The 12,606-nt window shown below is 49.5% G+C and overlaps 1 protein-coding gene across 6 annotated transcripts in view; it reads right to left on the bottom strand.

The window, feature by feature from the left end:
* Positions 1-433: 433 nt before the first annotated feature.
* Positions 434-12,606, bottom strand: part of ACTR3B (actin related protein 3B) — a 71,848-nt gene continuing 59,675 nt past the window's right edge. For 5 of the 6 annotated variants that reach the window (XM_065939530.1, XM_065939532.1, XM_065939535.1 and 2 more), the window contains 3 exons: positions 3,811-3,936; positions 2,334-2,417; positions 434-1,770 (listed from right to left, as the gene is read on the bottom strand). In XM_065939530.1, coding sequence (XP_065795602.1) covers positions 1,675-1,770; positions 2,334-2,417; positions 3,811-3,936 — 306 coding nt within the window. In that variant the 3' untranslated portion in view covers positions 434-1,674. The remainder of the gene's footprint in view (positions 1,771-2,333; positions 2,418-3,810; positions 3,937-12,606) is intronic. The other variant, XM_065939531.1, reaches the window with a different exon arrangement.

Below are 12,606 nucleotides of genomic sequence, written 5' to 3'. Positions count from 1 at the left end.
GCCATAAAATATCAGTGTAAACAGGAACATAAGTATTATACGAAGAATGGGCTAAAACTAAATCTCTTAATTTAGCAAATTATCTTTTAAGCCAGCAATCTTCTCAGCAGATGTCAAGAGTAGTTGCTCCACTCTTAAAAGCCATGCATTCTGAATTCCTGGGAAGGGACGGTGGAAACCACCAGGAATACCCACCCCCCACATTCACACAAGTTCATCCAGCACCATCCACACCACTTTGAATGATGGAGTGGTCCCTGCATCACAGGCATTCCACACCCTTTCAGGAAACTTCCCCCCCAAACTTCCTGTTATCATCAAAGCCTCCACTGATGTGAAACAAATTTCGATACTCTTTGAAAGAAGCACAGGCACCAAGGGGAAAACCCAAAGACCACCACAGCACCACAGGAGATCTTTATAAAGAGTCTAAGTGCTTTTATTACAATAGTGCAAGGTTTATTTCATCCAACGCTCACCAACAGCACACTGGCGTCTTCTGTAAAACAGTTCCAGAAAGCTCACACAGGAAAAGGAAAAGATACATTGTCTGTGATGATTCTCATACAATACTGCTTAGTGGTTAAATTTCATGTCGCTCAATCAAATATAGTCGTTTTCTAGCAAACATGTGGCAAAAACGTTTTGCTCTGATTTATTCTGCTCGCCTACAAACACATCAGAACATGCCTCACGATTAGAAACGCTTTATGACAACACCCCATGACACCGACATCTACGCGTGCTTGCAGTCAAGCCAGTTGTACCAAAGAACCGTAAAATACAAAATGATAGGAAATATAAACATCGATTTAGTATTTCAAGTTTATAACATTTTATTTACAAAAATAGTCTGGGAGGAAGAGGCTTTACAGTCCCATACTCTGTCCTGGGGGGGGGGGGGGGGGGAGAGCTATTGTCACGTTCTAGGGTTTTCCCTAACTATTATTCTTAAGAGCCGCAGCTGAACTCCAGAACCCAACTGTGGACTAGAAGCTCTGGTGAAGAGGGCGAGGGGCGGGCCAAAGGGCGGGCCGAGAGGGCAGAGCTGTGTAGGGGGCGGGGCGAGGGCGGAATTGGGCGGGGCAATGGGTGGGGCGGGGTGAAGAGGCAGAGTGAGGGGCAGGGAGCAAGGGTGGGGCGGGGCGAGGGGCGGAGCTGTGAGGGGCGAGGTGGGGTGGGGGCGGAGCAAGGGCGGGGGGGGTTGCAAGGAGAGGTGAGGGGCGGGGTGAGGGCATAGAGGGGCGGGGCGGGAAGATAGGCAAGGTGAGAGGCAGTGCGGGGTTGGAAATGGGGCGGGGCGAGGGGGCGGGGAAATAGGCGGAGTGATGGGCAGGGCGAGGGGCAGGGTGGGGCAAGGGTTAGGAATGGGGCAGGGCGGGGCGAGGGGGCGGGGCGAGGGGCGGGCGGGGGCGGGGCGAGGGGCGGGCGGGGCGAGGCGGGGCGAGGCGGGGCGAGGGCGGGGCGAGGGCGGGGCGAGGGCGGGGCGAGGGCGGGGCGAGGGCAGGGCGGGGCGGGGCAGGCGCGCAGATGGCTTGGCGAGCTGTCCGGCGGGCGGCGCCGCATGCACTGGGACACCACGCTCGCGCTCTATGTACAGGGCCCGTTGACTCCGGGTCTGAAGGACACTTGCGCTCCGACGACACCACTGCGGGGGCGGCGCCCAAGCCGCCACTAAGACATGACCCCGAAGACGGGGTTGTGGCGGCAGATGCTCGGGCCGCACTCCTCGTAGTCCTTCTTGCTGTGGCAGACCTGCAAGAACTCCGGCTGCAGGAGGAGCGCGGGAGAGGGAAGAGCATCAGACAGACGACCAAGCAGAGGAGACAGCCCCTCGCCAGAACCGCCACCCTCTCCCCCACTGCGGCCGCGGGCTTTGTGAGCCTGAACTGCCAGACGGGAGTTTTATTTCGTTTTTTAAAAAACTTGCCTGCGTGCTCAGGCGCTCAGTCTGAGCTTCTGTTTAGGAAGAACTATGGGCTTGCTCGCCCAAAATTAGCAATTTGTTAGCTAGTCACAAGTTTGAGGAGAAAAACCAGTAATTACTAGGAAAAATTTTTGGAATTAATGATCACGGCGACATTGTAGGTTATTTTCGGATTCACATATCTACAATATCTGTAACCCCTAATTTGCAAGGATATTTATGAATTAGTGGTACTAATTTGCACCACTAATGGTCATTATTTTTTCTATCTCAGAATTAAATATGGGGCTGTTTAGAGCCACACACAATTAGAGCACACACCATTTCATCTCCGGTAAGAGAGTATTAATTCAAACTCAACAGAAAACAGAGATGAAAAGACAGCCCAATCCAGGAAAGGACTCACAGTTGAGGCCAGCATGGAGCCTCCGAACCACACGGCGTAGCGCTGCATGTGGTGTGTTATCACCTGGACCTCCACAGGCTTGGGCTGCAAGGGAAATGATGCGAGCTGACTGTCTGTGCAGAGGGCACCCTGAAGCCTTCCCACCTGGGACCCTCCTCCCACCCCGCAGGCCCCACCTACAGGCTCAACGCCCCCACCCTGACAGGAGGGTGCTCAGCCCCCCCACTGCCAAGCCCACCGACCCCCAGCCGAGCCCAGGTGGCGCAGACAAGAAAGAACACAAGGCAAGGGCAGGTCACCTCCATTTAAAGGCATTTTTAAGACGCAAACACTCCATGCAACTAGCCCAGCTTGTTTTTTTAAACTAAACAAATTAGATGTTTTCACATCTACAGATAATTCTAAGTAACACTTAAGAAAGATAGTGCTAAGGGATGTCCGACTCTTAGGACCCCATGGACCATAGCTCACCAAGCTCCTTGTCCATGGGATTCTCCAGGCAAGAATACTGGAGTGGGTTGCCATTTCCTTCTCCAGGGGATCTTCCTGACCCAGGGATGGAACCCAGGTCTCCAGTATTGCACACAGATTCTTTACCAACTGAGCTACACGAGAAGCCTAAGTGAAAGTGAAAGGCACTTAGTCGTGTCTGACTCTTTCGACCCCATGGACTGTAGAGTCCATGGAATTCTCCAGGCCAGTATACTGAAGTGGGTAGCCTTTCCCTTCTCCAGGGGATCTTCCCAATCCAGGGATCGAATCCAGGTCTCCTACATTGCAGATGGATTCTTTACCAGCTGAACCACAAGGGAAGCCCAAGAATACTGGAGTGGGTAGCCTATCCCTTCTCCAGCAGATCTTCCCGATCCAGGAATCAAACTCGGGTTTCTGCATTGCAGATGGACTCCTTACCAACTGAGCTATCAGGGAAGCCATGGGGAAGTAACACTTAAGTGTCCCAAAAATACTCTAAGAAATGACACCACCTGGGGGTGATCCCAGGAGGTGAGGACATGTGGGTTTGCTCCCATGGGCCCCACACCAACCCAACCCTGTAAATACACTAGCTGGTTAAAGGTTAGGATCTTAAGGAAAACAGTGGACTGCCCTGCTCATACCAGTGATGAGAGCTTAATCAGAACGTTCCAAAAGACATTAGAGTTCCTGAAAAGTGAGTTCACTGAAAAGTGATCCACCTCCTTGGGGTACTGGTCATTACAGGACACGCCTGATCTCTGACAACAGGGAAGAAACTGCTGGCAGGCGTAGGGGGTTGGGTGGGCAGGCTGGGGAGAGTTGCGTTGCTGCATCGGGAGGTCCACACCTGTCCTAACTGCACACCTGGAGGGAGTCCGGGCAACAGACCTCTGACTGTAACTTCACAGTGCGGCTAAGAAAGTGGCTCCAACTCGTGTTTACCCCTTACGGCCCAGACCAGTGGGATGTCCAGCCCCGCCCGGCCACCCAGAGGCCTCACCTTTATCCTGCCACCGCTGAGCTCCTCGCTGAGCTTCAGCCTGGCGTCCACCACCCTCTTTAAGTCTCTCTGCAGGCGACGTCCAAAATCCCTGAACATCGTGGAGCCTCCCGAAAGAACGACATTCTAGAAGACACAAAACAGAGGTTTCCTCGTGTGAAATCACCTGCTCGCAACACACTCCCCACCCACCCTTCAGTCGTCTGAGTGACACACGTCAACCTGTATGAGAAGCTAATCACTGAGGCAAAGTTAGCGCTATCAAGGAAGAAGTATAAATCGGGGCTTCCTGGCGGTCCAGTGGTTAAGAATCCACCTTGCAATGGAAGGGACACAGGTTCAGTCCCTGGTGGGGGAAGGAAGAGCCCGCGTGCCTTGGGGCAACTAAGTCCGTGCCACAACTACCGAGTCAGTGGGCCAGGGCCAAAGACCCCACAGGCTTGCAACGAAGACCCCGCGTGTCACAACTAAGACCCGTGGCAGCCAAATATAAACATAATTTTTTTTTTAAAGCATAAACTGAGTTTTTCTCCTGCGTCACAAAGTCTCTCTTGGTGCTTTTCCTCCACCACAACCAAGTAAAACCATGCTGCCTGTCCCACTTCTCTAGGGGGCATCGTCTACCCGCAGCCCTCCCCACAGGCCTCTGGCTTCTCTTGACAAATCGCAAATCTGCACGTTTCTGACAACATCCCGCCCCGACATCAGTGTCGCCAGTGACCACTGCCACACCCGGTCATCTGTGGCAGAATCGCTCAAAAGCAACAGGAGGGGGCTTGGCTCCTGTCAAGAGTCAGGGGGCCACCCACCTACACTGCACCCAGGGGTCACCCCTCAACGCGGCCGGGAGCTGAGAGCGCCAGGACCAAGTCCAGGACGGGTCGGACAGCAACCTTAACAGAGTAAAACAAGGGTCTTCTGATCTCCGTCTGTTTTTTTTAATTTTTAATTGGAAGATAATTGCTCTGCAGTGTTGCGCTAGCTGCCGCTGTAAGACACGCTGTGAATCAGCGTGTATATGCACACCCCCGCCTCCTGAGCTTCCCTCCCCACCCCACCCCGCCGGGGCGTCACAGAGCACCACGACCTCCGTCTTCTCGAAGAGACTCCTGCTAACACCTTCACACAAACTGCCTACCTGTGAGCTACGAAGAACCACAGCTCAAAAGCATTCTTGGTTATCTGGGGCACTGGCTTGTAGAATAAGCCTCACAGTACAATTCTTAACCTCATAAATTTACATTAATATAACTTTAATCTATTACTGCGACTGCAATTCTGTCACCTGTTCCATTAATACTTTCTAGCATTTTTAACTCCAGTCCAGAATACAGTCATGGGCCAGTTACTGCAATTACCAGTCATATTTCTGTAATGGATTTTTTAATTTACAAATTAATTCATCAGAGTATGAAAAATGAATGTTCATTATGATATTTCAGAAGCATTGCAAGATCTTCAGTCGCTTGCAAAGGCATAACATGTAAGATTCATTCATTCATTTACATAAAACAGTGCTGTGTATACATGGTTAAATGATTTTGGACAAAGTTGCCAAGATGCTTCAATAGGAAAAGAATAGTCTTTTTCAACAAATGATGGTGAATAATTAATATCCATGGAGGGGAATTGAACATTTACTAACTACCTTACTTCACACACACAACTGAATTCAATATGGATCATATATTTAAGGGCTAAAACATACAGAATCTCTAGAAGAAAATATTTCCTTAAAATCTTCATAACTATAACACAGGCAGAGGAGAGGGCATGCTCTGCTGGCCATGTTCTCAGCCTACCTTCTCCAGTGGTAACTGGCTGGCTTTCTGGAAGTAAGACTGGTTCGCTAACTAGTGTTTTATGAGCATCAGAATGTTACATGAACCTATTATTTTCAACCCGAGTGGCTCTTCAGAGTTATCCTGAGAGTTTAAATTTAGCTGACAGGCAGTGTTGGCTTTGGTCTATTATCACCTATGCTCGTCCCACTTTCAGAGTGGTGGAAAAAAACAAAAATAGAGAAATAAGTGAAATTACCAATACATGGATTCTCTCCATCTCATTTCAAGAGAAGCAACAGTGCTTATCTTAATGGTTTTGCACCTTAGAAAATAGGAACATTTAGCCTCACAGGATTCTTAATCAATTTCCACACAGAAAAGTAAGCAGATATTCTTCTAAGGGAAGTCTTTCAATACGATATCACAAATAGTAAAACTTTAATACTGTAATTTAAGCCCCTCACTTACAGGAAGGAAACAGCCTCCTAAGGCAGACACCGCAAGACATGTGTACAGAGAGCTCTCAGCAGAAAGCCCAGCTCAGAGAAAGCATTTCTAATGCCCTCCTTAACTAATACCATCTTTGAAGTCATGAAAGAACACTGTAACCCCCCACCTTACCCCACTGTTTGTACAGCACAGGCCAACACGAACTCTTAAAATAAGATTTTCTAACTCAGCATTTAACAGCTGAGCAAATATGTACTAAGGCTCCCTTTGGAAATCCTCATCTCACTAAGGTTCTCGTCTTACGCTCTCATCCACACACATGCCCTTCCCATCGCACCCCAGCCCACGTTCCCACCCCGCCCCTGGTCTCGCCGGGTCCTTTCAGGCACTGCTCTCCTAACAAGACGTCACTGTGTCTCAAAGGTCCTGGCCCCCCTCCCTCCGATCAAGGGGCCGCTCTTTCCCTGAGTGTGAGCAGTCAGAGGTCAGGGGCTCACGAGGTGCTCCGCACGCTCATCCGTTCACGCGGCCCCACACGACCTGGGAGCCGGCTGGTGCAGGCCCAGAACCTGACCTATCGCAAGGGGGGAGACGCAGACTGTACACCCAAACGAACGAGGGACAGCAGCGTCACACTGGCAGGTGGCACACGCCAGGGAGGAAGCCCTGAAGTGGAAAGGGGGAACGGAGCGTGAGGGAGGCTGAGATGGACGCTGCCGGCAAGCCTCGCTGGAAGACAACGTGCCAGCAAGGACGTGAAGGCAGAGAGGAAGCAGGTCAGGGGTGCGCCTGGAGTAGCTCCCTGGCAGGGGCGGCAGGGGCAAGGGCCCTGGGGCAGGAATGTGCTCGGTGTGTCTGTGAAGCGGCCAGGAGGGAAACGAGGGAGGCTGGGGTGCAGAGGTGGACCGGACCTCTGTGACTGTCCTGCTGGACCCTGACACGACTTCCCGCGGGCTCCCCAGTCCTGTCTTATCTCCCCCAGGCAACTCCCAGCACAGCACCTTGGTGACCACGATAAAGCTTGTCACCCAGTCACTACTCCTGCCCCCACCCCCTGGACAGCTTCTCGGCTCTCTCAGGCCGGGAGCTGAAGCCCTGCCATTAGCCCCCATGGTCCCAGGCTGCTGCACAGGCTGCTCGCTGCACAACTCCAGGCCGAGCGCTCAGGTCAGGCAGGGGCTGGTACCTCCCTCCAGGTGCCAACCTTGCCACTGACTCTCCTAGTACCACCTGGGGGATGCGGTAGGCGTGGCCTTTTCATTTCTGAAAGGTTTCGGGGTGGCAGGGAAATCAGTGGAATTCACTGCACACTGAATAAGTAAATGGGATCACTAGACCCTGCCACGCTCACTCAGACACCACGCCCACCCTGCCCGCGTCTGCACACAGGTCTTCTTGGCCTCAGCCACCCTGTCCTCCACCCGTGGAGGTGGCTCACCCGTCCACCTCTGCCCTGGACCTTCCGGGAATCAACTTCAGCTGAGAGGGACCCTCTCCCCTGTATTGCCATCATGCAAAGTCTTTATGAAGGTCTCATAAGAAGTAAAAACTCAAAATGTACTCATGTGCTGAAAGTCTTAGCAAGTCTGATTAATGATTTACTAAATTACAGAATTCCTCCCTTTTCCTCAACTGAGTCAATTCAAATAATAAAAAAATGCATATTTCAACAACTACTTTATCAGAATATAATGTTTTTAAAATGTAGCATTTTCTGAACGAAACCAAAACGCAGCAGTGGTCACAGGACTGGAAAAGGTCAGTTTTCATTCTAATCCCAAAGAAAGGCAATCCCAAAGAATGTTCAAACTACCCCACAATTGCACTCATTTCACAGGTGAGCAAAGTAATGCACAAAATTTTCCAAGCCAGGCTTCAACAGTACGTGAACCATGAACTTCCAGATGTTCAAGCTGGACTTAGAAAAGGCAGAAGAACCAGAGATCAAATTGCCAACATCTGTTGGATCATTGAAAAAGCAAGAAAATTCCAGAAAAACATCCACTTCTGCTTCACTGACTACGCCAAAGCCTTTGACTGTGTGGATCACAACAAACTGTGGAAAATTCTGAAAGAGATGGGAATACCAGACCACCTGACCTGCCTCTTGAGAAATCTGTATGCAGGTCAGGAAGCAACAGTTAGAACCGGACATGAAACAACAGACTGGATCCAAATCGGGAAAGGAGTATGTCAAGGCTGTATATTGTCACCCTGCTTATTTAACTTATATGCAGAGTACATCATGAGAAATGCTGGGCTGGACAAAGCACAAGCTGGATCAAGACTGCCGGGGGAAATATCAACAACCTCAGATATGCAGATGATACCACTCTTATGGCAGAAAGGAAAGAGGAACTAAAGAATCTATTGATGAAAGCGAAAGAGGAGAGTGAGAAAGCTGGCGTAAAACTCAACATTCAAAAAACAAAGATCATGGCATCCGCTTCCATCATTTCATGGCAAATAGATGGGTAAACATTGGAAACACTGAGAGACTTCATTTTCTTGGGCTCCAAAACCACTGCACATGGTGACTGCAGCCATGAAATTAAAAGATGCTTGCTCCTTGGAAGAAAAGCTATGACCAACCTAGACATCACATTTAAAAGCCGAGACATTACTTTGCCAACAAAGATCCATCTAATTAAAGCTTTGGTTTTTAAAGTAGTCATGTACAAATGTGAGAGTTGGACCATAAAGAAAGCTGGGTGCCAAAAAATTAATGCTTTTGAACTGTGGTGTCGGAGAAGACTCTTGAGAGTCTCTTGGACTGCAAGGAGATCCAACCAGTCCATCCTAAAGAAAATCAGTCCTGAATACTCACTGCAAGGACTGATGCTGAAGCTGAAGCTCCAATACTCTGGCCACCTGATACGAAGAACTGACTCACTGGAAAAAGACCCTGATGCTGGGAAGGACTGAAGGCAGGAGGAGACGGGGATGACAGAGGATGAGGTGATCGGATGGCATCACCGCCTTGGCGGACATGAGTTTTAGCAAGCTCTAGGAGATGGTGATGGTCACGGAAGTCTGGCGTGCTGCAGTCCATTGGGTCGCAAACAGTTGGACACGTCTGAGTGACTGACCTGAACTGAAGAAGTAAAAACTCAAAGTGCACTAACCTGCTGGAAGTCTTAGCAAGACTGATTACTGATTTACTAAATTAAAGAATTCCTGACTTACCTTAACTGAGTCAAATAACAAAAATGCATATTTCAACACTTTATTGGGATAAATTTTTTTAAAACACCACAGCATTTTCTCTGAACTAAACCAGAACATTATGGTGTCATTTCAAATTCCTGGCCTCACTATGAACAGTCCTAACGGTGACCACAGGCTTATTTAGCAGGTGCCGGATGATGGTCGCTGTCCCATGTAAGCAAGCCTCTCACGGCATTATGAAGCAGGCGCTGCCACACCATTTCACAGATAAAAGAGCAGGGCCGGCAGTTAGATCACAGCCCAGAGCCACACAGCGAGTAGGCTGCAGGCCTGACTGCACAGCCCGAACTCATGGCCGTGGGGTTTAGAGCCCATGATAAAATGGCGGTAGTTAACATTCACTTCACACAAAACTGCCCACACCCAGTCTCGAGCTCAACCCTGCGCATGCGTTCTCTGAGCGAATCCTCGCGAGAGTTCAGAGGGACCGTTACGCAGATCACACACCCCATGCTCCAGGGCAGACGGCGGCTACGAGAGCGCGAAGAAAGCCCGCGGTCTGGCTCCGGAGCGACACACTCTTACATGTTATGATACAAAAACTGACACTCCTCGAGAAACTTTCAACAAAAGCCGACATTAATGTGATTCATTCTAAAGAAAATTTAAAAGACCAGGTGATCCTTTATCACACGTAACGAGAGCGGTGGGTAAGTCTCCAAGGTGCGAGTTTCTAGCAGTCAGCCCGCCTCAGGAAAGACGTTCCTCCAACACCCAGTCACCGCCTCCCACCAGCTCCCGTGGGATCCTGACTGGAGATCCTGACGAGCTCAGAGCCCGCTGACCCACGCGAGCAGCTAGCATGTCAGAAGGCGTCCGCTTCATCCGGTCTGCAAATCAGGCCGGAACCTGCCCATCAGGAAGCATCACTAGTCATCACACCAAGTGTGTCCTGGGAGAGAAGGAAAGCTTGACCTGAGCTAGAAAAATACCAAAAACTTAAAACGCAGGAAAAGGAGTTGGATACTGAAGCAGATGTAGGGTGGAGCATAAGATACCATTTAAAAAAAAAAAAAAAAGGATGCTTCTGAAAAACGTTAATTCCCTAAGAAAATGTGCAACACAATGCTAGGTTACTATACAAGATACAAAATATAAATACAGCATGATATATTTACCTGCCTCCTATATTTCAAGAAAAGGAGAAAGACAAAGTGATAATTGATAAGCAGTGATTACTGTTTTATTAAAGATTTTGCTACTTCTCAAATTTTCTAATTTGGAAATAGTTATCTCTGCTTATCTGCAGAGTCTAGGTTTTCCTAAGACTGTATTTTCACAGTGCTGTCCGCCAACTTGCTGAAAGGCCACAGACCCCAATCTGCACAGCATACCATTTACTCATCTGCTTGTTCAAGATACCCCTCTAGTGGACTGGACTTTTCCAACAGGTCCTTACTTTGCTGCATAAATCTCTATTCCATGATGTGAAATAAAAAGTCTCAGTCGTAATTACCTCTATAGAAGGAAAGGCCCTGTCTTTATATGCCATTAAAAAAACATCCTGGCCAACATCATCATATACACTACCCAGAGCCTGTCAGTCACCTTTTTAAGTAGAAAGACAAAGTCTGTCTACAAAGTCCACTGATTACCTTACATGGGATTAAAGACAACAAAAGTTCCACTCCTGTATCAAGTGTATTTTGTGCTAGGGGCTCTATCCTTATTCTTCATCCAGCTTGACAGATTCGCAGTGCCCCCTGCCCACCATCCTGTGTACCTCAGTCGGCTTCCTCTCGAAACTGTAGGTGCAAAATAGCTGCATGTTCTGCTGGGATGGCAGTGTTTGGGTTCTGCCCTGCTCCCTGAAGAGATTTCAATGTCAACCACTCCCTACAGGTTGGGATAACCTCAGAGTGACTAGCTGCTAATAGTGGTTCTCAGTTCAGCTGCATATCAAAATCATCTGGGAAGCTTAAAATCCAAATGCCCAGAAAATTATATCAGAATCTCGGGGTGAGACCCAGACATCTGTGTACTTTACGGCTCCTGGGGTGATGCCCACAGACAGTCAGGGCCAAAAACATCTTGTTTCCAGCAGCATCTGCTGCCTGGAATGACTTGGCCTCGTGGGAAAGTCACGGGCCAAGAGTCAGCTCTCACACGCTAGTCCTCTCCAGACCCAACTTCCATCACACTTAGAGACTGAACAGAAGGGGAGGCATGTGAATACCCTTCTTTTTAAAAATTAATCTTTAAATTTTTCTTCTTTGCACAGGCTTTCTCTAGTTGCAGCCAGCAGGGGCTAGTCTTCATTGCAGTGTGTGGGCGTCTCACCGCGATGGCTTCCCTTGTTGTGGAGCAAGGGCTCGGTAGTTGCAGCTCACAGGCTCAGTAGTTGTGGGGCATGGGCCTAGTTGCTCTGTGGCATGTGGAATCTTGGACCAGGGATGGAACCTATGTCCCTTGCATTGGCAGGTAGATTCTTATCCACTGGACCACCAGGAAAGTCCCATGAATAACCTTCTTATCTACAGGCCAGAATGAAATAAAAATTAGATTATGACTCCTTTTGTCTAAAACAATTGTTTGGCTTTTGCAAAGATTCTCAGTTTTCAAAGCTACATTGTATTCTCCACCAACTTCTTTTTCTTGACTACTAGCTTGAGGAAAGTGTCAAATCAAGGCCCGAGGAGGTCTCAGGTGTTTTCAGTAGGGCCTACAATAAGCCTTCTGCTCACTTCACCATACAACACTTCCCCTACAGTTTCCACAACTGGGCCTGGGAAACACAAGAAATCCTGACCCTGCTGATCAAGGCGGTGCCTTGGGAGCAGGTGAGGCAAAGGGGAGACACCTTCCTCTGAAGCCAAGGGCAGACCTCGGGGCCCCAGGGAGCTGCCTGAGAGCCTTCCCTGCGGGTTCCCCTATAACCCTCTCTACCACCAGAGTTGCCCGTCTGAGCCTGTGGGGACTGGAGGGACTGTGCATGAAGGTAGAAGTCAGGAACCCAGCCTACTGCAGGGCCTCATGCCTGAGGGGTAACTCAGCAGGGCTCAGCAGACAGCAATCGTGAGCTTGTGTGGGTGCAAACTGCTTTCCACTTCCTGGATGGTTCACTGAGCACTTTGGAAGCCCCACGGCAGGTGCCTGGGACACTGACAAGAGTGGGCCCAGCAGGCAGGAAGAAGCGTCGGCAACAGAGAAGAGAATGACAGTAAGACTGGAGAGGAAAGACATGATCCCAAAGACATGCCCACTCAGCTCTCTGGAGCAAGATGCCCGTGTGCTCTGCAGAAGCACTTGTATGTACCATGTCTCTAACCAGAAGAGGGCTTTAGAGTTACTTGTAAAATCCCACCGACCGTACATCCATGCATTTCATGAACAC

Source organism: Muntiacus reevesi, chromosome 6 (genome assembly GCF_963930625.1).
Source record: "Muntiacus reevesi chromosome 6, mMunRee1.1, whole genome shotgun sequence".
Taxonomy (NCBI): Eukaryota; Metazoa; Chordata; class Mammalia; order Artiodactyla; family Cervidae; genus Muntiacus; species Muntiacus reevesi.
This window is presented reverse-complemented; position numbering and strand designations above follow the sequence as displayed.